Source organism: Corvus hawaiiensis, chromosome 7 (assembly GCF_020740725.1).
Source record: "Corvus hawaiiensis isolate bCorHaw1 chromosome 7, bCorHaw1.pri.cur, whole genome shotgun sequence".
Taxonomy (NCBI): Eukaryota; Metazoa; Chordata; class Aves; order Passeriformes; family Corvidae; genus Corvus; species Corvus hawaiiensis.
Window position 1 is genome coordinate 21,108,461 of NC_063219.1, and position 26,845 is coordinate 21,135,305.

The 26,845-nt window shown below is 39.4% G+C and overlaps 1 protein-coding gene across 6 annotated transcripts in view; it reads left to right on the forward strand.

Moving 5' to 3' along the window:
* Positions 1-26,845, forward strand: part of ABCB11 (ATP binding cassette subfamily B member 11) — a 61,474-nt gene that overhangs the window by 31,958 nt on the left and 2,671 nt on the right. For 4 of the 6 annotated variants that reach the window (XM_048308959.1, XM_048308960.1, XM_048308958.1 and 1 more), the window contains 18 exons: positions 553-677; positions 1,414-1,588; positions 4,554-4,667; positions 6,630-6,740; positions 7,677-7,802; positions 8,638-8,841; positions 10,087-10,257; positions 10,626-10,827; positions 11,547-11,622; positions 12,574-12,709; positions 14,235-14,393; positions 19,498-19,602; positions 19,704-19,865; positions 21,669-21,872; positions 23,743-23,984; positions 24,092-24,248; positions 25,022-25,219; positions 25,968-26,174. In XM_048308959.1, the coding sequence (XP_048164916.1) occupies positions 553-677; positions 1,414-1,588; positions 4,554-4,667; positions 6,630-6,740; positions 7,677-7,802; positions 8,638-8,841; positions 10,087-10,257; positions 10,626-10,827; positions 11,547-11,622; positions 12,574-12,709; positions 14,235-14,393; positions 19,498-19,602; positions 19,704-19,865; positions 21,669-21,872; positions 23,743-23,984; positions 24,092-24,248; positions 25,022-25,219; positions 25,968-26,174 (2,874 nt within the window). The remainder of the gene's footprint in view (positions 1-552; positions 678-1,413; positions 1,589-4,553; positions 4,668-6,629; positions 6,741-7,676; positions 7,803-8,637; positions 8,842-10,086; positions 10,258-10,625; positions 10,828-11,546; positions 11,623-12,573; positions 12,710-14,234; positions 14,394-19,497; positions 19,603-19,703; positions 19,866-21,668; positions 21,873-23,742; positions 23,985-24,091; positions 24,249-25,021; positions 25,220-25,967; positions 26,175-26,845) is intronic. The other 2 variants (XM_048308961.1, XM_048308962.1) reach the window with 2 other exon arrangements.

The window sequence follows — 26,845 nt, forward strand, 5'->3', positions numbered from 1 at the left end:
TTAATTTGAGCACTTTTTGGAGTCTAAGTAAGCTTTTGGCATCCAGTGTGTGCTCTGGGCTGCTGTGTAAGGACCTGTTTGCTATCAGCCCAAAGCACAGTGGTGGGCAACATCTATTTTTATCCTCCCCCACCACTACAGTTACCTCTTCTTCCTGACATTGGGGTCTGCCACAGTAGCTAAAGGTCTGCTCTTGGCACTTAAAGATCCCCCTTGCTCCCACTGTGCACAAACCCTCAGTCTGCAATCTGCTTCAGCCCAGTCAGAGCAGATAGAGGGAGGGTGGGAGGCAGGGAAAGCAGGAGTTGTCAGCTGCTCTTTCTAACTACTTGGAGCAGAGAGCTGTTGCAAAACATATGTTACAAAGGTATGCCCTGGCACTAGAAGACCTAAGTGTTCGAGTGTGCAGCATGCCTAATAAAAGCCTGCTTGGAGTGCAGGAGGTGACCCAGTGCAGAGCAGCCAGCACAGAGTGACAGCCAACATTGCTTATCACTGTCCTTTTCTGCACCTGCAGTTCAGGTGTAACCAGCACTGCTTATGCTTTTGTAGGCTGTGGCAAAACTAACGGGCCGAGAATTAAAGGCTTATGCAAAAGCTGGAGCTGTGGCTGATGAAGTGCTCTCATCCATCAGAACAGTGGCTGCTTTTGGTGGGGAGAAGAAGGAAGTTGAAAGGTTTGTTTGAACAAACTGTAAGGTCTCTGATTTCTTTTTCCTGAAGCAATATAATGCTGTAATGCACATCAGATTCATGGCAATTAATCTCTATATTCTACAATTATGACTACCTATTAGCTTTGAGACTTTTATGCATGTATGTTTCAGAAATCTAGGTTTCAAGTAATGGATGCAAAACTAGTTTTATAATTTAGTCTATCAGCGAAATAAAGCATCAGCAATAGTATCTTCAATTCATGTTTACTTGTAGGAACATTCTGTCAAATTTTTCCCTAAACACTGTCTGATATATCACTTTTGCAGAAAACCTGAAAACTTTGAGTACTTTCAAGCTAAGTAGGAGAATTAGGTTTATCAAGACAGGGTTTGATGATGTTTCTGCAAATTTCTTTTAAATTCTATGAAAACATAACTTGGCTGTAGGATGTGCTCTGGAGTGTTGGCCAAATTCTCAAATCCTGTGTTACTCTGTTAAAACTCCAAGCCCCATGATGAGGTACCTGTGATGAGTGTGGCTTTTCTTGTGCTTATTACACTAGAACATACAAGGATTTCATGTTCTGGAAGCATTGCTGGTTTCAGCAGTGATCTCACTTCAGAGTGATTCTGTATTGACCCTTTGCACGGACATTCTGCCAAGTCATCAATGGTGCCTCATTTTGTTGGTCTTTTCTCATTTTGAAATTTATGTCAAATTGATTTGACTCCCTTTTATTTTTCTCTCTTTCTACAGATATGATAAGAACCTGGTGTTTGCTCAGCACTGGGGGATTCGAAAAGGAATAATAATGGGATTGTTCACTGGTTACATGTGGTTTATAATTTTTCTAAGTTATGCATTAGCCTTTTGGTATGGCTCTAAACTTGTCCTTGAAGAAGAAGAGTATTCACCTGGCACTCTTCTGCAGGTACTCATTTTAGCTTGATGCAACTTTTTCAGACTGTTCTTTGAAATAATAATTCTGGAACACATATCTGTTCTGGTATCTGGTGGCTCACTGGTTACAAATACTGTGTATGTCTTTTAAAGGTCATTACTCAGTATATGTATGAGACAACTGGATAAGATTGAAAAAAAATCCATGTTTATTTTAAAGATTTTGAATATTACCTACTGTGATCAGAATAATGCTTTCATTTGACAGCCCACTACACAATTATCAGAGGCCTGGAACTAGCTTTCCCGTTTTGTGGGTCAGCATGGTGCTTCTGGGATGTTGGCTTCTCTGAAGAACTTTATGATGAAAAACATTGTGGTAAAGAGACACCTAACCAAAGAAAGTGTTGTCATATCTAATCACTCATGAACACTTTCTGTTCCTTTGAGAAACTATTTCTGGTTGTTTTGTTTTTACAAAGCCCATGTAAACATGTATGCAGGTAAAAACACACCTGGCTGTGGCTCCTGCAGTGTGTACAAAAACTATGCTCACCTGCATGGCACTCGTGCATCCACTTCTGCACAGTAGGTGCTTTAGCCACTGATGGCCTCAGTGCTACAAAGCCAACATCTACAGATATTTTGGTTAGTTACTTGAGCGAGGACTGCCCAAATGGCAGACTCCAGTTCAAACCCAGAACAACTTTTCCTGAACCTTAGTAAGTTCTGGGTATTCTCATGAGACATCTAGTTTTGCTCCTTCTCTGCCTGTTGCACACCATGAGAGTTCCCAGCCACCTGCGGCATGCAGTGCAAAGCTTCCTGCTAAATGGAACTTGGCAAATTACCCTGAGAACATTGTAAACCTGACTCATTCTGTTCAAGGAGGAAATAATTTGTACCTGCTCTCAACACCAGTATGAGAGGTGCTGTGAGGTATATGATGTAGTGCTGTGAAAAACAAAGTGAGCAATTTCCTTGCCTTGCACATGGTAAGTATAGTCCAGTGGTTCCAAATGACAAATGGCAAACAGTGGGGAGCTACCCTGTAGCTGAAAAACTGTACCTGTCAATGGAGATACTCTCCCTCATGCTTCCCTTACTCACAGTTTCCAGTCATCTTTCTTCTACTTTCTATTTTCTACCATACACTCCTAGTTTGGCAGGGGGCAGGAAGGGGGATTTGTAGATACAAAACATTGAAATATGCTTTTCCTGCTCTCTCAAAAAGTCATGCACCAGCCATACTGCATTGATATATACTAAGTATTGCGTTCCCTTCCTCTTCTGCCAGGTGTACAGAACATGCTCCTTCATGTTCATGATGGATTCTGACAGGCATAGAACCTCCTTGCTTTGAGACTCACTCACGTGAGAAAATTAGTTAGTAGTAAAGCTGAGTATAAATGTATGCCATGATCTCTACATCCCAGTGTAGACATTTGCAGTGCACAGTATGTGTTCAGTAGATTCCTTCACTTTAACTATAGAGATAGTCCCAGGAAACATCACTCTGGTGCAAAGGAGAACTAAGTCCTGTGTAACTTGATTGCTTCTTAGCAGAATTTTCAGGCCAAAATAGGGTTACATACCAGACATAACATTCCATGTCTCCTCATGTGAATGTCCAAACTATCACCCACAACAAAGCAGCAAAATGGACCAAAAGCCTACACCAAAGACATTATCCAACCCTTATAACCTGTTCTGCCAAAATACCTCTGTAACTGAAACTAAGGAGAAGTAAAACAGAGTAAATTCTAGGAAAAAAACTGTCAAAAAGTGTTCAAAAGCACACCCCAGTACAGTAGCACTGAGAAGTATAAGCTATACTTACAATACAATGCAGCTTGCTCCTTGTTGTAGAAACAGACAATGAAATAATTTGCATCTGTGTGGTATGTAAATGCTAAATAAGCCTCTACCTTCTTTATATTCACCACCTTCTAGTGTCCTGTTCTTTGAAGCCCCTGCCAGCATTTTCAGTCTTAGAAGGTATATTTAAGAGCCTTCATAAAAACTTTTCATAAAAATGAAGCATTGGCAGCTCTTAAGAAATTTTGAGCAAACACTTTTGGTATTTTAGTTGATATGCTACAGCTTCACTTGCTTCTGATCCACAAGGCCACACACCAAGGCTGAATTCCTGGGCTCAAGCATCCTCTGATATTCAGTACTGTATCCAGCTGCCTTTATTGTCTGTCAGTCTTCCCAAGAAGAGCAGATGCTGTGGTGCATTTTCTCTCATGTTGTCCTAGGCTTAGGGAAAACGGGGATCCTCGGACTTTCAGAAGAGGGTCATTAGTGAGCAACTGTTCATTTTGGTTCTTAGAAAAGAACTTGAAACAGTGAGCACATTGGGTATTTGCTACCTGTAGAATCTGTCCATCCACATGATGGAATTACCTCACCTCAAAAAGTGCCTTATCCAGTGTTGGTAGCAACCCTTACAGTTCATTTCTCTGGGAGACAGAGAAAAAAATATTCTCTATAGCTGGTACCTCCCCAAAATTAAGTTTTGTGAGTATTGGATGAGACAGGAACTGCAATAGACAAAGGTTGTAATACAGGGTTTTAAGCTTCTTTCTATTTTTGCTTACTGGTAAAAAGCATCCTCAAAATAATCTACTTCCCACCAATGTTCTGTTCCAGACCTTGTTTCAAGGAAGAGGTACCCAGTCAAACTGAGATAGCTTAAAAATACATCAGTGGTATCTCAGTAAATACCTAGATGCTTACTTTTTTAGGCCAAGGCAAATACAAGTTGATTTACTTCAGCCTCAAGGAGAGCTGTGAAAGACAGTGAAAGTATCTTCTAAAATGCATTTGTTTGCTTTCTTGTTGGCTAATAATGCTCATATAGTGAACCACTGCAGTTCAGCAGATGCATGAGAAGTCATTATGATGCTGTAGTTTGGCTTGCCTGTCTAAGCTGTAAACTGTAATAAAAAAGTGATGTCATATTTTGTTAACTTCTTTTTCCACTTCTTCAGGTTTTCTTTGGTGTTTTAATAGGAGCGTTAAATCTTGGCCAGGCATCTCCCTGTCTGGAAGCCTTTGCTACTGGTCGTGGAGCTGCAACAAACATTTTTGAGACAATAGATAAAGTAAGTAATGCATTTCTAAGCCATGTTACTTTGTAGTGTAAAAATAATTAAATAAGCCCCAAGTGGTACTGGTTTTATCTACCTTGTAAATAAGGAAAAATGAGTCCAATTAAAGAAAAATTGACTATGCAATAGAGAAGTCTATTGCATAGACTCAAAGACTCAAAGTCTATTGCAACGCTCAAACAACATGTTGAACAGATTTCTTAAGTGGCCTGGTTCTGAGCTATGAAGCTTTACCTCAGCTACTGCTGTTCCTTGTTCCCACTTCTCCTTACATGCAATTACTTATCAGTGCTGGCCCATGGAAGGTGTACTGGCACGCAGTAATAGCCACCCTGCAACCAAGCTTGCAGCCGCCATCCCATAGCTCCCAGCCTCCAGATGGCATCAAAAGGTGTGGCTCCATTGGCATTACTGATGAAGGTGGCCTCTGTCACCCAGAGCTACCCTGAGATAAAATGGGACCAAATGAGCACAGGCACTGGTCATATAGCAGTCATAAATGTTAATCACAATATTATCTAGACAGATAGATACTTGAAATAAGGTTGTATGAGAGACCCTGAGATGCCACTGGCATTTATTGATGAGGTTTCCTTTCTATAGTTTTATAAATTTAGTGGTTGGAAAAGTACTGTTGATTTCTTAAAGTATGTGTTATCTCTGTTCGTTGACAAGCTTTACTGTGCTAAATGCTGTGTAAACACATTAAAATGCTGCTTGTCCTCTACAGAGCACATAAGGCTGTGGTAATGCTAGCAGAGTTTTTAGTAACCCTTTAAACTTCTGTAATAACGATAAAACATATACACTTCATAAGCTAAAGCTCTAAAATAAACTGAAAATAGAGATGAATTAGGGCCATGTTTTTCTGAGAAAAAATTTTAAATCATAAAGAGTTGCAACAGAATCACAAAATTCAAGATAAGGCTGAGTCACATAACCTTAGGGTAAAAAAAGCAAACCAACGTCCAATTTCATCTGTCTAGAGAAAGAGTGACAAAATTAGATCCCTCTGCTTGCCACATTTGTAGATTTGTGATTAGACAGTACAAGCACAGCTCTGCCCTGGCACTAAATGTAGTCATGTTGAGGTTCCCATTTGCAGGATCAGTGAAACTTCTTCACGGATCATAGTATCTGAATTTAAGTAAGTCATATTCCTAAAGAGGAACCAATCTTGCAGCTGTTCTTAACATCTTAGAACATACTCATTTCTCACTTTACCTTTCCTTTCAATCTGTTAGGCTATATAAAGAAATCATGCACGTTTCAATTATCAAATATATTGGTTGCAATTGTTTTAATTTATTGTCTGTATTCCATGCTTCAGAAATCTGTCCTTAAAAATTTTTATTTCCTTGTCATTGCTCAAATTTCTCTTAGTTTTCTGCTTATGTCTAGCATAATACCCTCAATACCCAACACCTGTCCAAAAGTATGCAAGACCCAAAGCTCTTCATAGGAAAACTTCAGTATTTCAGCTCTGAGGACTGGGTGTGCAAGGAGGGATGTTTTAATTGCCAAGTGGCAAGGCCTGCAGATTTTCAGCAATGAATTCGTTGTTCAGTGCTGTGAGAGAATGTTTATGAGTGAGATTTTATCTCTGAGGAGCTGGCTAAATTAGCTTAGTCAAAATGCCTCAGTCAGTCAGCTACTCAGTTCCAGCAAAAACTACCTGACTGGTTGGCTGTGGTATTTGCAGTAAGCCTACTATGAGAAGAGGGTGCGTCCTTTTTGTCTGTGCTACCCACCAGGGACAGCTTCCCCATCGCTGTGGCCCTCAATTCCATGTCCCTTGCCTGCTATCCCTGGGGCAGAGCCTGCAGCTGGCTCCATGTAGCCAAGTGCTGTTCAAACAGAAGTGCCATGGCTTTGTATGGTGTTGGGAATATTTATCTACTGCAGGACTGTTGACTGTTTAACAGCAAATAAATAACCCAATAAATTTCATCCTAGAAACCCACCATTGACTGCATGGCAGAAGATGGCTACAAGCTGGATAAAGTACGAGGTGAAATTGAATTTCATAATGTAACATTCAATTATCCATCCAGACCAGATGTAAAGGTAATAATTCATCACCCATCCTGTGAACACAGTTATTGTAAACAAGCAAAATATCCTGGTTCTGCCAGCAATTTCTAGATTTTCAGTAGAGGTTGTTTTCCAGAAGCCCAGACCCTTTGTTTAAAAGTAGACTCAATAATTCTTCTATTAAAGGGTTCTTCTGCTTACCATTCTGCTTATTTTACCATTCTGACATATCCATTGCCACATCAGCATATTCCTTGCTGATGAACATAAACTCCCAGTAATTTCAGGCAAATTCATCTGCATATAGCTTCTCTTACAATCAATGATGTCCTTGTATCAATGTGTACAAGATAGAACACAAAGTAATAAACTGAATGGTGCAAGGAGATTTTGTAAAACTCTTCCATTACCTTGGGGATGCACCATGTGACCCATTAAAATGCTAGGAAAGAGACAGGAGTGTAGGCTGTATATCCCACTATTTCTCTACTTGTGTGTTTGAATTGACAAATTCTCCTTGGAAAAGCATATTATTGGACAAACAAATTAGTTCTATTACTTGTAAAGATGGAAACACGTTGTATCAGATTTTTCTACAGAATTTCACTGTTACATTCTTAATATTTATGCTTTAACATACATTTACAATACATGCAGAGTGTTCTTTAAAGCGAATATAATTTAATAAGTTCTCTAGTGTTATTAACTTGACTAATTCTTAATGATGAACAACAGGAACAATGAAAGGTCAATATCTGCCTGCCTGTTGTGGAAATGAGTGCTCTGCATCTACAAAGTCTTCAAACAGTGTAAAAATATGTGGCTTGCTTTATCTTCTTTCTTCATAATACTTTTCCGAATTTTGTAGAATTGCTTTGAATCTTTAAGATACAGAATATACTCACTTGGTTGTATGACTGTGGGGGAATTAAAATAGATAGATTCTGTTTCTTTTTTTTCCCTATCCAGATCTTAGATAACCTTAATGTGGTGATTAAAGCAGGAGAGACAACAGCTTTTGTTGGAGCTAGTGGAGCTGGAAAAAGTACAACCATACAGCTCATCCAGCGTTTCTATGACCCCACTGATGGCATGGTGAGCGTCCCAGCCTAGAATGTGTTTCTCTGGCCCCAGAAACTTGAAAAAATGGCATGGTTTCTTCTCCAACGTAGGAAGGAAGACTACTAACTCCCTTTCCGTTTCTTTCTTCTTTTTTTTTTCCCCAATTATTTTTTAAATGAGCGAAATATCTTCCTGCACATTTCTTTTATAAGACTGTGCTTAATAGTATTAAAAAACAATTGTGTGAAAGAACAAAACAATTGTGTGAAAGAACAAAACAATTGTGTGAAAGAACAAACTGTTAGGAAAAAATAAAAATTCAGTGCTAAATCTGTGTAAAAACAATCCCTATAGAAATGATAATTCAAGAGTGACAAATGTTTTCTGGAAAACCCAGTATTGAACCCATAATATCACTTAGGTATATGCAATTACCATTTAGTAATGTCTTGGCTAAGAATATGAATTACATCTATTCAAAATCTCATTCCATAGGAGACATCTATTCAAAATCTCATTCCATAGGAACACATAATCACATACATGTTGACCTGTATTTGAATATATAAAATACAAAGAAACAAATTACTGTGAACATACAATAATCACTTTCATGATTACTTTTCACCTGGTTTTATTTCTGATGCCAAGCAGAAATGGGAAGTGAAATCAAAGAGCACAACTCCAAGAACCAATACTACTGCCATTGCTTTGCCACCTTCTATGTCTGAAAGCTGATTTTTATGCTGGCCATGGGCACACAGCATCACAGGCCCTTCACTTCCATTGTGTCTTTCTTTGTCTCTGAACTGGAGGGAATAATGTCCCTGACTTTTTTCCTGATTTTGTGTCCATGTTCTAATTGTAGATTACCCTGGATGGCCATGACATTCGTTCCCTGAATATCCAGTGGCTGCGCTCACAGATTGGCATTGTTGAACAAGAGCCAGTGCTCTTTGCCACCACGATTGCAGAGAACATTCGCTACGGGCGGGATGAGGCTACCATGGAAGACATAATCAAAGCAGCCAAACAGGCCAATGCTTACAATTTCATCATGGACTTACCACAGGTATGCTCTGCCTTGGAAAGTGTTTGGCAGAATTTGATAAGAAAAAAGATAATCCTTTTGTCCTTTTGTCCCTCCTAGCCTGCAGCAATTTGTGCTCAAGTGGAAGGGCAGAAGATTAATTCAGATAGGAAGCAACAACCTTTCCTTTGACTACAGTTATTTAGGTCTTACTACATGTATGCCACCAAGTTACAAAAACAAACAAAAAACCCCCAAAATACAACCTCAAGAAGAATTAGTTCCTCAGGAATCATTTACACAACATTCAATGTCATGGTAATAATCATAGCATGATTTAAAAATTTGTATTTTTCATGCTATGAAGATCTGTTTCTGCTCAGGCCAAAAGTAATGTAGATCTCAGCCTCTCACTAGCCAACATATGTTACTTGAGCTGTCTGTACTAATGCACACAAGCTCACCTTCTTGTACAAGCTCTGTAAGCCAGCTGGGGGTTCCTTCTTCTCCAGTTTCTTCCCGAATGATGACAGGGCTTCAGTCATTCCTCCTTACAAAGCCCAAATTGGATACTAGCAAGCTATCTACTTTTCTAGAATGTTATTTTGCCAAGTAGCTTCTGAAAATGACAGGTTACAACAGTGAATGTTATTGACAGGATTCAAGTACCATTAACTAATGTTAGTATATTGTCTTTATCCTCCATCTATGCATTTCTAGGCTTCCAGGAAACTATTCACTGAAAGGCTGTTTAAAGGCCCCTATTTATTTCATGGAAATGGAGGAATAAAAAAGATTTAGCTCTAAGTGAATATAATTATCTTGTCTCTCAATATGCCAGGCTTTATGTGTTTATTTAATTCTCTACCTTAACCCGATGCCACCAGGGTATGGTATCCATGAATCACAGACACAGTGTTCATGAGTCACAGGTCATCAGCAGACAAGTCCAGCTCTGTGAAAAGTTTGCTTGTGAGTCATCTGATGGAGAGTGGGTGGGTGATTCCTCTGCATTTCAGCTTTTGCTGATATAGTTGTTTTGAGCTGAACCAGAACATCTCACCTTTTTAACCAGAGAGTACTTTTTGGTGTGGGGAAAAATGATCATGTACATTATGAAGAAAGTTATTTCACCTGTGGCTCTTTGAATCTGCTGCACTAACAATGTTTTTCCTTAAAGTCTACTCCAAGGACAAATCTGAAAGACACTTTACCAATACCTTCACCAGAAGCTTAACAGGCTTCTTTCTTATCTGTTTAATTTTCACTTTTTTTTCCTTTGCACAGCAATTTGACACTCATGTTGGAGAGGGTGGAAGCCAGATGAGTGGAGGTCAAAAACAGAGGATAGCCATTGCTCGAGCTTTGGTGCGAAACCCCAAAATCCTGCTCCTGGATATGGCTACATCAGCACTGGATAATGAAAGTGAAGCGATTGTCCAAGAAGCACTTCATAAGGTTTGCTATAGTATAGCAAAAATCAGACTAGAAAGGGCAGAAATTATTTGTAATGCACTCTGCAGAGGGTGCTACTGAATTGCAACAAATCTGTGAGAAGCATTTCTTAATAACTGTTTCACATGTACCAGTAGAACCTTAGTATTATGGACTGAGAATAATTTTTTCTTATGTTTGGACATCAACAGAAATCTATCGCTCCCTTTGCCCAGAAACACATGCTCCTCTGTGGGTTGTGGATGGAGCTAAAGTCAGTCAGCTGAACCCATTAGAAAAACTCCTGTTAATTTGAGGAGCCTTTAGGTTGCACGGCTGGTTCCCAGCATTTCAGTGCGCTGTGCTGGGAGTGGGGCTGTTGTCTCCTTCAGGCTCGCCTCGGCCGCACCGCGATCTCCATCGCTCACCGCCTGTCAGCCGTCAAAGCCGCCGACGTCATTGTCGGGTTTGAGCACGGCAGGGCTGTCGAGAGAGGAACTCACGAGGAGCTCTTGAAGAGGAAAGGGGTTTATTTCATGTTGGTGACCTTGCAAAGCAAAGGAGACACAACACCTAACAGAGAAGAAACAGAAAGTAAGCATTTTGTTTTCTTTTATAAAATCATGTAAAATCCCACAGAATGCAGATTTTATTTTTTTTTTCTTTTAATAAGGGCTATTAGCTTCTTTTTCTCTTCTGCTTTTATGGCTGAATTTTATCATTCATAGAAATAGTACATTGGTAGCCAAAGTGGTTTTGCTGCATATGCACTGAAAGACCTTCCTAATATGTCTGCCCTGAAATATTAGTTCTGACCTGCAATATCCATCATTTTATAGCTCCACTGAGTGCCAAAAGTCCAGCTCTGCTGCATTTGAAATTCAGGCACATTACAGAGTATGCTGAAACCACCCTATTTATTTTTCTAGAGGCAGATTTGAATCAAAGCTTCTGGAAATTAAGGTCTAATAGAATGATCTGTTGTATTTTTGTGCGGCATACATTGGATATGATTATCTTGAAATAAGAGAGCAATTGCAGAGCTAAAATAGGTAAAAAGTCTTTAGCAGTCACATCTGAGGTGAGATTGTCCTTGGGCTAATATTCAGTTAACTTCATCGTGTCAAATACAAATATAAAACTTGTGAAACATGTAGGTTGAATAGCAAGGTTGTATTACACCCCTTGCCTTCTACAAAGTATTCCATTTATGACTTGGAGACTATGCACTTTTTTGCAGAGCCACAGTGTACTTAGGTTGTATTCAATTTTAGCGCTAACTGAAGAGCTCTATATACTGTATTTTGCATCAGCAGAGAATAATGTGGTTGAGCCAAATCTCGAGAATGTCCAGTCATTCAGAAGGGGAAGCTATCAGGCCAGTTTGCGGTGAGTCTTAAAAATGGTTGTAAATCTCAATGTTTTCAGACTACTCTCAATGTTTCTACTTCATCTCCCAATTCCAAAATCCCAATAGTGCTAATAAATCATTTTTCTGTGTGCTGTGTAAAAGAGGGTTGAAGGGCTGCAAGCATTTTACTGAGATAGAGTTCACTTGGAAAGAAATAGCTTAAGTAATAATGTTACTGATTGAAGTCCATGGATAAATAGCAAGGCTCTTAATTTTGCTCCTTTCTATCCATAGTACCTTTTCTCCAATTTTGATCTCCTCTGGTAATCTTCTGGTTTTGATATTACTAACATATAGCCATATTTGTAATATCTAATGCACTTTCAGTCCAGTCATTTGAAAAATTACTTGCTGTGCAATTACTTGAGAAATCAATGCAATCTACAATGACATTTTTATTATGTCTTCTACTTGATGAAATTGAAAGCATTTTATAGCCAGACTGTCTTGTAGCTAGACACTTACGATTTCTTTCAGGCAAGCCCATGTCAGTCATGTGCAAATGAATACATCTCCTACATCACAGAGTTATGTTTTGCCAGAGAGAGAGATGGTTTGTTTCAGCATCCTGTTTTGCTGGACTGGATTACTGGTAGTGGTAACAGTGATTTGACTTGATGTCTTAATAACTTCTGCAAATGTAGTAGGACACACCACAGTTTTACTTAACAAATACACAGTACATGGTACATCTAAGACAATGTCTGAGTGGTGTGAGTGGCGTATGATTTTGAAAATTATTTGTCCCTGTTAGTGAGATATTTTCTTCCCAAGAAGTTGCGAGAACATATTAAAGAAAGAAAAAGTCTGTGGGATTCCTATGAATTGCTTCAGTGGATTTAAATTGATATGAAAACTGTACTGGCTTTGCAAGCAATTCTTGTTTTTACTAAGCTGTGAAGAACAGGCCCTTTCTGTCCTCTGTGCAGAGCTTCACTTCGGCAGCGCTCAAGATCCCAGCTCTCTAATGTGGTCCCTGACCCTCCATTGTCTATTGGAGGAGATCCTGCAGAGTCTACCTATCTTATGCCTTCCTATGGAGAAGATGATGGAAAAGCAAAAAAGGTCAGGTCCAAGAGTTTGTTATGAAATTTTCAACTGAAGAGGTTATATTATTTGTTAATGGTCACCTGCAGCTATGTGCTTGTATCTTTGGAGTTCTTGGCAGGTACATCTTCTTGGCTTGATCCTTTTCTCTACTTAAACAAAACCACAGCTTCAATTCTTATCTCTGTGTAAATCCTAGGCTGGATTTTGATGGCTGTTATGATTATTGGTCCATATAAAATTTCTAGCACAGAAATTTTGCTATTTGCTATCTACCTGTTGGTAAATTGATATATGTTGTAGATTTAGTTGAAAAACACATATTCATAAAAGCTGAATTAAGTGACAAAAGGCAAACTGCTCAGCCTGTGAAATGTAATTAATCAGTGATACAAATGGCACTGCTTCTTGTTCAGTAAAGGATAAATTCACTTTCATCTAAAAATCATCTGGAGACTTGAGCACAAAGACACCCTCACTGCAACCTAGCCCAGAATCCTTTCACTATCAGTGTCCTCATGCCATCAACTGGCATAGAAAATAAAGGCCAACATGCCTTAAAGTTACAGAGAATACATAGGAATATGCACGGTGGGTTTCCAAAGTGCTGCACCAGTTTGCATGGCTGCAGTTGTTCAGTGCAGAGAGCAGCAGTTAGAAGTTACTCCTCATGCTATTGCTAAATAGAATGCTAAACCTATTCTGTGGATAAATAGAGGGCTTGAGTGCTGTCACTCTGGCACCAGCTCAGGGGAAAGAGAAAATACAAGATGTTTCCACCCACTCCTCCCTGCATATTTCCAAAAGATAGGTCTTCACAGTGTCTTTTCTGTCTGGGCATTTCTAGTCATACTAATTGAGGGAAATAAGCAGGGCTGAGCATGCTGTTACAAAAATTCTGCACAAATCAAACTGCAGGATAAGTTATAATTTGATGATGAATATTCTGCCCTTACTGGGCATATAGTCTGAGGATATTTCAGAGAAGGGAGGCATAATTACTATGTAGAAAGCCTGGATCCAACTATCACTCTGAGATCTCTCTTGTTTTAATTTTATCACATACCTGTTAATTGGATGCAGTCTGATCAGTGTGGTCACTCACAATACTTAAAAATAATATTTAAAATATTGAGTGAGTGACACAAAAAGCTGCTTGTGAGGAGGGAGTTTAAGTTTTGGCACTGGGTATTGCATCACATCTTGTCTGGAGACAGCTGAAAGGGAATAGGCTGAGTTTCAGTGGCAGAAAAACTGGTTGTAAATAACCTCTGCAGCTGGAATAATGAGAGCTGCAAAAGGTATGAATCTCTCCCTTTTTCCCCAGGGATGGTAAAAGTTGTTTATTTAACCCGCTTGTTAAATAAACTTTTCTCATTAGGGCCACAAAAGAGCTCCAGACAGAAGCCATCTCTGCCCCTCCTGTCCAAAGCTAGAGCAACTGTTTGGGCACAAAATTTTAACCAACTATTTTATCTCGCTGTCAAAGGGAGAGCATCACTGGGGGAATGCTTTCCCTTCATAAATCTAACCATTTTTTTAGGAATCTTTTGTGGAGGAAGATGCCAAGCCCGTCTCATTTACCAGAATTTTGAAATACAATGCTTCTGAATGGCCATACCTGGTGCTTGGATCTCTGGCAGCAGCTGTGAATGGAGCCGTCAATCCACTCTATGCTTTGCTATTCAGTCAGATTCTTGGGGTATGTTATGATAACATTTTAAAGTGTATTAGCTCTGTTTTAGCTCTGAAACAGAGGAGACTGAATGTATGATGCACAGCTTGACATGTTTTGGCAAATCTTTAGATCTCATCAAGTAAATGGGGTTAACCTTCTTGCCTATAAACAATTATTCAGTAGAGATATTTATATCACTGTCATCACACTTATCATTAGAGCTCTTTGAAGGGGTAGGCTTATCAGCATTTGTCATGTGTTCTTCATTATCTCTTTTGTTCATTTTCCAGGAACTGTTGGGAATTGGTTTCTGTACTTGCATACAGTTTATTTTAGACGAGACAAAATGTACCTTACATGCAGATACAGTGGAGAGAGACACATGCAAAGTCCTTCTCTGCAAAATTTTATTGTACAGACTTGGGCAAGCCTTTGAGAAAGCTTTGGATCAAATCTAAAAATTACTTCACTTTTTTGTTTATGTATTTCCGGCACCTCTTTGCTGCCTGCTCCCTGCGGAATGCCCAGGGAGAGAGAGAGAATTGTAACTGGGTTCACAGCCACCAGCAAAGAGTAGGCTTGCATCAACAGATTTGGAAGCAGGATGTAGAGATATGCTTTAAACCTTAACATTCACTAAAGGATGCAGTATTATCAAAATCCACAGCCTCTCTTGAAACTTGTTGAGTTCAGCCATGAGTGTTTATTTCTTCAAAAACTTGCTGTGATAGAAAGAGGATGCTTCCCCTTTTGTATAAAAGCTTTCTGGGGAAATAATTGCCAAGTTGGTGGGAAACTGGAGGGCTGCCTGAAGATACTCAGTGCTGCTCTAACTAGTGCCTAGGAAAGTGTCCTGAATTTTCAAGAATTAGGCTAGAGAAAACCCATCTGTTCATGCTGTATCTCATTAAGTAAAGTAATGACACATTCATTGGAAATAAAATGGGAAGGCCACTGGTTTTTTGTGGTTTTGGTACCCATCTGAGGTAGGATAAAACTTGTGCTTTGCACTCACTTGCTTAGGTCAGGGTAGGTACGTGTGTGCCAAAATATATGTCCTAAAGAGTAGACAGATATTGGAGGTTGAAAACCTTACAGGCAGGAAAAAGTGAATGAATGAATGAATGAATGAATGAATGCCCCAGCATTTGAGCTACTGGTAGAAAAGGATTCTAAGAGCAGTGCCAGCAATCTAACAAAAGAAAGGTTGACCTTTTGCTGTTTGTTTTTTTGGGGGAACTGCTTTGGCTTAGACATTTCTCTCTGGAAAGCTGCTCAGATCTTTGAATCACATTTACTTGCAGTTTGACATTTGCTAAGTAAGATCCTGCAAGCAGAAGAATAAAGGATGTTCCAGGCCCTGTTGATGCACTTAGCACTTCTGCCCAATGTGCTTGGCCTTTAGGCATAGGTTTGCCACCTCCAAACAATTCTTGAGCGTCTAGGCTCATATTAAGGACTGTGGCTTTCACTAGACAGCAGGTGAGACACTGCTATACACACTCCACAGTGAATCTAACATTTGATTCCTTTAGAGAAGGGTCTTCTAGACCCTGGGAGGTCTGGGGCTGATGTCATCCTGCAAGATGCTAAATACCTTCATCAACAAGGATGGATTCCTACCCTTGAAGGCCTCAGTCTATCAAAGGAAAGAGGCTGCAAGGAAAAGCAAGCCATAATGAACATGAGGAAAGTCCAATATGTGTTTTTCATTAATTTAAAATATTTCTACCTGGTGCCAAGGCAGTCAGGCAGATGGAACATACATCTGCTTTCAGATCTGTCCAAATATCTGCAATGTTGTTGTGTCAGACATGTGGGCTTGTACTCTGGGACAAATATGCTGGGGAGTGAGGGAAAAATCCCCACACCTATGAGGGGAAAGGAAAAATTTAGCTAAGTCTGCCCTGAAGGTTTTCAGAAATCAGTCCCAAAAAGTCAGTGAAGAACTGGATAATACTGTGTATATACCTTTTGAACAAAGTTTTCAGTAGTTTCTTTTACTTATGCTTTGGTTCTCCCTGTGGAATTGTCTCAGAGTATGGATCCTTTCCAGTGAAACTCAACTGAAAGATGTGCTCTTACTGCTATTGGGCACGGAGTCCTTGGCTCCAGATAAATTATAGTCCACACTAAAACTGCTGAGACTTATATGATCTGAACATGGACATCTCAGCAATAAATCTTTCTGTTTATAAACCTGATACTATTGTCCATGCTGCATGTTGACATGATTGGTGTTATTTTTTTAATAAAGATCACAGATTAAAAACATAACTGAGCATGTTAGGATGGTTGCAGAATGGGGTAGTTCAATTTTACAGGACAGACTTATAAGGGGGGGAAAAATCCTCTGTTTGCAATACCAAGATCTCCTCCTGATGATTGTTATCCAAATTTCCTTCTGCAGGACTATAAATTGGTTTTGCTCTCAGTTTAGGGAGAGTGTAAGAACGTACTTCCTCCCATCCTTTTCTTAAGCACATTCTTCCTTGAATTTAAAGCTTGCAAGGGGACTCCCATGCTGACCAATAACTGTCTTCATCAGAAATGCTCAAGGTGTGTTGCAGACATTGTAGTTCTGTCAGCCTTTATCTAGGTGCAATGGAGAGCTGGGGTACAGGAACACTGGGAAGGCCTTTCATAACATATTTCTTGCATAAGAAAAAGCAGGGGAACCACTTTGAATGTGGGTGACGTGGATAGAATATTAACACAAAGGCTCTCAGCATTCTCCCTTTTCATGAACACCTTTCATGGTGCGTGGATATGAATCCAGCCTCTTGAAATCAGAAACTGTGTTGCCTTCGACTTTCTTGAAATGAGGAATCCTACTTAATCTTGCCGACCATCCAGCCATAAAGAAGCAGTGGACAAAATTTTCTTTATAACAAGCATAAATACTTACTGGAACTCACTGTAGGGTCCTAGGGAAAGCATTTATATCTGTTTGCAATGCTCGGTCTTGTGTTTGACATTTATTTGTTTGACTAGATAGAAAAATTTCAAAGTGTGAAAAGAAGAAATATTAAGTTTGACCAGTGTATGTATGGGGCCATCCCAGTGTTTCTGGATGACTGTGCAGACACAACACTCAGGACACTTGTGAAAAAGCCATCAGTATCTCTGGAGAGGAGTGTTTTTCATCCCAGTTCACAACTACATATTTACCATGATCCATCATATACTGTGTTTATCCTACTGTTTGCTAGTTGTATTCATTAGAACTCCAGTTAATTTCAACAGAGATCTTGTTGATATTTTTTCATACAAAAAAGTACCACAGCACTGCAATTGCATGACATCAACATGAACAAATACTCGCAATGAGGAGTTGTTAGTTATTCCCCTGATTATGTTTTAGGCCAGTTCTGCTTCTGGCATGTCCACTACTATGAACTGCACTTTCCCATTCATGTCTAGATATTGCACACCATGATGACACAGAAAATACCATCACAATACCACAGCAATTCTAAAATCTGGAATCCTCATAGGACATAGTTTATGAGTGCACCTTGTATCTCGTTCTGTCAAAGTATTTAAGTAGAATATTTCCCACAGAAAAAAACCCCAACAAATTCAAAACAATGCAAACAAAAACCCAACAAACAAAACCGAAACAGTGGTATCTCTCCTAGACACATAACTTACAAAGATAGATTAAATCTGCTCAACAGCCTGTTCAGTTTGCGATCAAACACGAGTTACTGAATGTACAGTGGATTTCATGAAGGGGATAGGAGCAGCCACAGATCATTGTATATTTTGTTCTTACTATGACAGATTAAAACATACCTGGTGATTTTTTTTCTTTAAAACAAAGATTCATCTAAGACAGTAATATACTTGCTAAAGATAAGACAGCGTGGTGTTGGAACAGCTCTTAGCTTGAAACACTAAGGGCTGTTATGCTATTATCAGTTTGGAATCTGCAGGATTTATTTTGTTGCCAAGGCACTGGCGTACAAAGTTAAAATACTTGAAGTGAAATTCCCACTAGAGAACAGCTATTTCTTTTTCTCAGATTCATTCTCTAATTCCTCTCTGTTACTTTGAGGTACGGCTCATTTCAAACAAAAAATAGCATGGGTTGACCTTTTAAGACTAGTAATTAAGTTTATTTTCACGTAATTTTTATATTTTGTAGCTGTAATGAAAATTCCTTCTCTTTCTACTGTTAAATAGTCACCTAGAAGAATTTAGGCTGGTTTTGATAAAGGCAGACGTTGAATGCGTCAGTTATGTTTAATTACACCTTGCCAATAAGATTGAGAGATTGGACAATTTATAGTAATTTTACCTGTGAAATCCAGTGAGAATTAATTTAAGATTAGTGGAGAAGTACAAATGTGAGCTTTGACCTCTATCTGGAAGCAGCAGAAATAGTTCAGATAAAGAACTTCAGATAGGTAAACTCTGATTGAAAGGAATTGCTAAAGGACGAATTTGGACCATTTCTTCAGCAGCAGCCAGTAACATTGGCGAGTGTTGAAAAAGACCAGATATTAAAAAATGAAAATGCCATGGTACTGAGTGGGGTGGAGGGGCTCCCCTTTAAGCACTAATGCTTTTTCTCAGGTGCTCAGCAGTAAGTTAATGGCTTGTATCCACACTCCTTCAGGAAAACAGTAGGTTCCTCTTGGAGCCTACCTATGGCAATCACAGCATCTCTAAGTGTTGTGCAGGGAGTCACACTGGGGTATAATTGAGACTTTATTGTACAGCCTAATAAAGTTGCAATTGGCGCAGAGCAGAGAGGAGATAGGATGCTGCCGCATTGCTGCTTTGTTGCTATGCTGTTTATTACATTACTGTTCTCTGGTTATCATTGTTTACAGTGGGGGATGTGTGATTAATTATAACCAGGGATGGGCCACAAATAGGAGTAGTGTGTGCAGACACTGAGTATACTGAACTTTTTGTTTATAAGGAGTAAAACCCATTACATTTTAATCCAGGCTCACCTTAGGAAAAATAAGGAATCAGACCTTTGCAGGGGGTGAGAGTGGGAGAGCTCTGTGTTCTGGCTTTGGTTCTAGGGTGGGTTTCTGCACTTGGCAATTGGGAGTCAAGAAGAAACTTCACACACAGCAAAACTGACATTTCTATTTATTTCTTTTCAAAGACCTTCTCCATTCTTGAAGAAGAAAACCAAAAAAACCAGATCAATGGCGTCTGTGTGCTCTTTGTCTTAGTCGGAGTTCTTTCATTTTTCACACAGTTTCTACAGGTAATAGCAGTCCAATTTAGCAATATGTATTTTTGGTTTTGCACCCTTTCTTGGAGGGTATCTCTCTCTGTACAATCTTTATTTATTCTCATGCCCCCCAGGGATACACCTTTGCCAAGTCTGGTGAGCTGCTTACAAGGCGGTTAAGGAAAATTGGTTTCCAGGCTATGCTGGGGCAAGACATTGGTTGGTTTGATGACCGGAAGAACAGCCCTGGTGCTTTGACTACAAGACTTGCAACAGATGCCTCACAGGTCCAAGGGGTAAGACCTGGCACCTCATGAATCATTTTACTATAAGCACTGATTGAAGGTCTATTTTGGCATGTTGTAACAGAGATGAGCTACCGTGCAGTCAGCCAGGTCAGTGTAGTTCTGTTCTTGGTAAGCCAATTAAGCTACTTCTATTCATCACAGACTGCTACCATGGAACAAATAATAGTATGTGGTATATCCTAAAAGTACAAATAGGGTCAAACAAAACACAATAATCAATAAAATACCAACCAACAATGGAATGGGAAGGAACACCCAGTGCAGAAGTTTGATCTTTTTTTCTGGAGATGAATTAGCTTTTTTGCCACAATGCTTAAGTGTTTATTTCAAAAACATGTTTAAATAGTATGTTACTGACAGTCATTAATAACTATGTTTTCCAGTTTTCAGCATGGCATTGTGCATGTTGTGGCAATTTTGATCTAAACTGACAACCCACTTGAAAAACCAATCTGCAGTACTGGCTGGTGCTCCAGCTGGGAATCCTGCAGCCAGTTTCAGTATTTGGGAAAGTGAGACACTAACTGCATGTGTTGTGTTCCTTAGTGGCTGAGGGTTAAATCATGCTGAGCTATATCTGTTACCTATCTGAACTGATCCTTTGGTAGAAGTGAGTCAGATGCCATTTTGCTGGGCTCCAATGCAAGCAATTTTCTAGAAACTAGGAAGGAGATGTACAGATTTCTTTTGTTGCAAAATTTGTCATGTTTCAGCTTCACTGAAGATTGTAAGTTAGTTTAAAAAAACTATTGACAGGGATTTTAGGGAAGAGCTTTCCAAAACCCCTATCAGCAGAAATTTCTACAGAATCAGAGAAACCAGCTGCAAACCTCACAGGCACTTACAGAGCATCTTTTAATTGAAATACATAAACTTGTAAACCTCTGACTGAACCATTTAATAGCCTTCTAAGGGACATCTTTGTTCAAAGCACAGGCAGAGCAGTGGGGCACAGCCATCCAACCCACAGCTTGCAGAAGATGAGGGAGACCAGAGCTGCCTGAGCAGCAGTGCCCTGCACCTTTCACTGCCTGACACAGACCTTGCTGCAGATCAGAGGAGGAGTAGATGATGAGCATTTTGTGCTGCCAAGTTCATACCCTGCAAATAAGTTTGACTAAAAATCATCAAGGATATCAAATGTACTATTTTATTCTAATACATAGCAATATAGGTCCTATTTAGGGTGCTGTTTACTGCTATGGAAGAAAATGACTTTTGAGTAAATAAGTCTATTAAAAAGCATTGTTGAAGTACATAAGAAGCAGACAAATGCATTTAATACGGATGATGTCAAAGCTGTATTTAAGTTTTTTCCTTAATAAAGGGATAGGCAGAAATACAACTTTGTTTCATCCCTTTCCAGTGATGTTGCTTACTGATTTTAGCACAGCTGAGGCTTTGTTGTTAATAGCTAAGTTACAAAAGGGTCCAGTTGATTATTTGTATCTAGATGGATAAATGTAGAGGCTAAACAATGTATTCAGATGAATTTTCTCCAGAGGCCCAAGGCAATTGATTTCAATAGATCATCTTTCTCACAATCACTAGAAACAATCTGAATTATCAATGGAAGATTTGGTTGATCAAAGGAATGTTGGACATTTGCAGTCCTCCTGTTGATACAATTACTTGGAAACAGTATATCCAAACTGGCTAAATTCCAGTGCAGTTAGTAGCTGTTAGTGCCTTATGTTGCTTTAATATACAGTTTTCTAAAGTTTTATAGGAAGATTTGTTCAATTTGTTTTTGAAGTATAAGTCAGTCATGTCTGTTTCTTTTCTTCAAAGGCAACTGGATCACAGATAGGAATGATTGTCAATTCCTTTACTAACATTGGGGTGGCCATGATCATTGCCTTCTACTTCAGCTGGAAACTGAGTTTGGTAATAATGTGTTTCCTGCCATTTTTGGCTTTATCTGGAGCTGTGCAGGCTAAAATGCTGACAGGATTTGCCTCACAGGACAAGAAAGCGTTGGAAGCTACTGGCCGGGTAATGCTGTTTAAAGACTAATTTATATTTGCAGTCACGGGTAGATGAAAAATCAGTCATTGGGGACCATGAGTAATTCAAATGTCATGAAACTGGAAATGCTTTGTGACTCAGTTGCAATATTTCAGCTTGTCAAACCATTGAAACACCATTGGGAACTCCCTAACTGCAGAAGCATTCGCTGCATGGAACGTGAGTGACCTTTCGAAAGTTATTGCACTGAAGTGGTAGACACTGATCTCTCAGCAGGCCAGTTCACCTTTGCTGGCTTTTATTTAAACACCCTTTTGTTGATGCCCCGGGATTATGCTGTCCTCAGAAAGCAGTGATACTTTTTCACCTAGAAATGCTCACACCTGAGAGTCTGGCACTGAACCACAAATCAGTATGTGGATTTTAGAGAGGACAGTTGTTCCTTTGGTGAGTCATACCAGCTTAAGAATTAAGCTCTTGGCCCTTCACATCTTAATAATTAGGACTTGACCAGTTGCCTGCACCCAGAATGGTTAATTATTTACAAAAGTCATTAATCAAAATACTTCTTGACAAGGAGAGAAACTTCACTAATGAGTCAAGGCATCAGCTCTTACTCAATAAAACAACCCAGAGCCTGTGATGAAGAAGACACTGCTTCAGCAGTTTTGGTGATGACTGTTTGTGTCTGGTGTCATTTTCTAATTTATTTGCCAGCACTGCATCCAAATGCTAAAAACACTGAGTTCTTCCAAAGTGATTGCTCATCAGCCATGCTAAACATGGAAAAGCCCAGTCTGCACAATCCAATTCACAGTACCTACTTACCTGCTCCTTCACATTGAATGATAATGCAAGACACTGACTCTTAATTTTAGCCAGGAAAAAAGAACCCTGAAATTGGATTTCTGATTGTCTATATTGTCTACATTCCGATCTTTTCCTACGTGCTGAAAACATTCATAAGCTATATACCACACTTGCTTCCCAAAGGAATGTGTTACATTATGAATCTACTATCAAAGTCCAAGCAAACTACAGCATTTTAAAACAATTTCTTAATAAAATTACTTGAGGTTAAAAAGGTGAAATTAGGACCAAACAAGCTGTCAATTTACTTCTGTAGATGAAATTGTGGTACTATTTTCTTTGGGACATAAACCGAAATTCTGACTGGCAATAAATTACACTATGAAGCCTACAATTAATTAAAGTTCCACACAAGTTTCTGTGGGGATTATCTCATCATTTCCTGTGTTGCATTGTTCTATGTGCATAGACAAGCATTTGCTTACTCTTTGCCTATGTACAAAGGTAAAAATCTTGGAAATGTGTCACTGATGATTTATATGTTCCATCTCATCAGCCTTTTGGACATCAGAGAGGGAGGGAGGGTAAGCAGGTGAGGAAACTTACTTAATTCAAGTGGGTTTAATTTATGAAGCAAGTTGGGGAGAGCATCCCTTTTAACTCTTTCTCTGACTATTGCTAAAAGTAACACAAAGCAATTAAAACAAACATATTTAATTAATAAATCCATGCAATCAAAGAAGTTCCTAAAACCGTCTTTCCTTTTGTGGACATCACATTTATTCATATTATGTGGAGTAAATCACAAGCAAGAGCATGTGCCTGATTGCCTAAGCGTGCTTGCAGTAACAGCTCCAGTGGAGCAGGCAGAGCATTGCTCTTGAGGATCTCAATAGGTAATTGCTTGTAGGAAAGGTTCTCTTTAGGCTGGCTGATGTTTGGGCCAGTCTGTATCATGTCTGAATGAATTTATATATTGCATCAGTGTCCTGAGTTCATGAAAGAATCATGCATTTGTGAGAGCACACTCTACTTTTCCAAGTAAAAATTAGGAGCTTTTACCCATTTTTATTTTTTTCTCTTCCAGATTGCCAGTGAAGCTCTCTCTAACATCAGAACGGTAGCTGGGATAGGAAAAGAGAAAATGTTTATTGACAATTTTGAGAAGCACCTGGATATGCCCTACAAAGCTGCAATCAAAAAAGCACATGTGTATGGACTCTGCTTTGGCTTTGCCCAGAGCATTGTGTTCATTGCCAACGCCGTCTCTTACCGATACGGGGGCTTTCTTGTTGACACTGAAGGACTCCATTACAGCTTTGTGTTCAGGTGAGAGCCTGCCCAGCCACAAACAGGTTTCTAGAAGTTCTAGACTCGGTGTGGTGTTCAGTTTCCTGATGGCTTCCCAAGAATGACTGTGTCCCCCTTCCCCCCAGGGTGATTTCTGCTATTGTCACCAGTGGAACTGCTTTGGGAAAAGCTTCTTCCTATACCCCAAACTATGCCAAAGCCAAAACATCTGCTGCACGCTTTTTTCAACTGGTTGATCGTCTTCCTACAATCAGTGTTTACAGTGAAAAAGGGGAAAAATGGGTAAGAGTGGAGATGAGTAATTTGTGATGTCAGGCAGCTCACTACAGGCATGGAAGTTGCACTAATGATTTAGGAGTCAATGAGGATCAGTGCTTTACAAGAAGGTTATGCTGATTGTAAAATTTTTATTTGTCTTTGCTCTTTTGGAAGCAAACTTTGTACTAGACAGCAAGAGTGGTACAAAGTCAGCCAGTAGGAATTTGTTAGTGTAAAACTCCTGTAAATTGGAATGGAACTGATTTGGATGACTCACAGAATCACAAGTTCTTATTTCCTGCTTTACAGTTCATGACAAACCTGACTATTGCTGGTTTATAATGGAGGTTTTTCCATTCACATCAAATGGATGGGGGGTGTTCATGAAGAGACAAAGAATTGTTGAGTCACACAAAATGAAAATGCTCAGTTTCTGGTGAATTGAAAAATCACACCCAGAAAATTGAAATTCTTTATTTTATACACAGTGTCTATATTAAAATTAAAAACTTACCCATTTGCAAGACAATACCATTTCCAATTGATGCCTCTGACCACTGCCATGCAGAGAAGTGTAAGCAGAGAAAGAGTGTTATGACTAATAGCTTCACCTCTAGGACAGCCACTCCAGTATGGTTTTTTCCCTTTTACTGAGATAATTTCATAAGCACAAATGTCATATTTTAAGCAAAAGATGCAAGAATGAATCTGAGGAAGAGCTGTTTTGTACTTTACAATTCAGTGTTGAGCTCGAGCTCACAGGAACATCTTTCTCCTTTTTTTTTTGTTTTCACCAGGATGATTTCAAGGGAAGCATTGAATTTCTTAACTGTAAATTCACATACCCTTCTCGGCCTGATATTCAGGTTCTGAAAGGACTCTCTATATCTGTTAAGCCTGGACAGACTTTGGCATTTGTTGGAAGTAGTGGCTGTGGTAAGAGCACCAGTGTCCAGCTTCTGGAGCGTTTCTATGACCCTGAGAAAGGAAGTGTGGTAAGCAGAGAAAATGTGATTTCTGTGCTCCAAGGGCCTTCTGCCTGTGTCCTACTGTGCAGCCTAGCAGTGGCGGCATGTACATGTGCAGCCTGAGGCTTCAGCTCCTTCTCAAAAGGACAGATGTGGATTATTTGGACAATTCCCAAGTATTATCTCAGACATATTCAGACAAGATCGGAATTGTGCATTATGTGCAAGATCATGCATTATGTAGGCCATAGGCATTTGCCTTGGTAGCTTCTGAATGAAACATACAAATGTGTGCTGTACATTGTGAGAGCACAAGCAAAATCAAGTCTGAATGGAGCAACAAAGAGCCTGGAATTTGTCTAGATTTAACTTCCAGTTACTCAGTTACTGACAGCTTAAAAAGCTTTTATATGTTTTCCTAATGTAAATACCCATCTAGATTTATTTCTCTTTCTCTGGAAAAAATCTGTGTGGTGATTACTATGTCAGGAAGGCAATAAAGCATGTGCCTAACCTCAAGCAATTAAATAGTTCACTAGGACTTAAAATTGAGCAATTGGTCTAGTGTATTTTGTGGTATGGATCAAAGCCATACCACAAAATACACATCATGCACAAAGGAGTCAAATATAAGCAATTCAACCAATCACTTTAAATCAGTTGTGTTTGTGCTTTAATGATATGGTTAAATAATTTCGTTTTGCTATAAACTATTTGGGTGTTGCAAGCTGGTGTTTTGTATAGATGTTTCAAGTTTTCTCCCATTTCTTCATAGTTCATAGATGGACATGACTCTAAGAACATAAATGTGCAGTTTCTTAGATCAAAAATTGGAATAGTGTCACAGGAGCCTGTGCTATTTGACTGCAGCATTGCTGATAATATCAAATATGGCAGTAACACAAAAGAGGTGACAATGGAAAAAGTCATAGAAGCGGCCCAGAAGGCTCAACTGCATGATTTCGTCATGTCTCTGCCTAATGTAAGTACCTGCGAGGCCTTGGCTGCTCAGTGTTCATTGCAGCTGGAGTTGCTCTGAAACCAGTTCAAGTTGCTACACACGTGCACCTTTTATGTCCTTTTACAGCTGTGACAGTAGAATCAAAGAAGGTGCTGTGACCATTTGTTGTGCTCCTGAGCGTTTGGGTGTGAGTTGCTACTGAATTCTTACACAGTAGGCAAATACATAAATCCTGTTCCCAGCTGTGTGAGATTTGCCTTGTGAGTAGGAAATGATACCTAGACAAAAATATTTGAAGCTGGCTGCTTATGTACACTTAAGAAGTATTTAAATGCACTGAAAAAATATAAATGTAAAAAGAACATATAAGGTATGGGTACAATTTAGGCACCCAAATAAAGCACTTTTCTAGAAAGCCCTTAAATCACTTTGAGCCTCTTCTCCCAAATCTAGGGTAGGGAGAATTCTTTCTGCCTCAGACAAATCAGCCAACACCTTGCTATCACATTTTTCTTCCAGGCCCATCATTGTGCTGTCTGGGCCTCAGAGTCATGTGCAGACAAGGCATGGCTTGAAAACCTCTCCCCAAACATGTGTACTGCTGTATTGTGTTTCTGCATTCCCAGGTTCTGCAAGGAGGCAGTGGTGGTTAGCATTCTTGCCTCTCTCCTGCTCTTCCTTTAGGCTGCGTA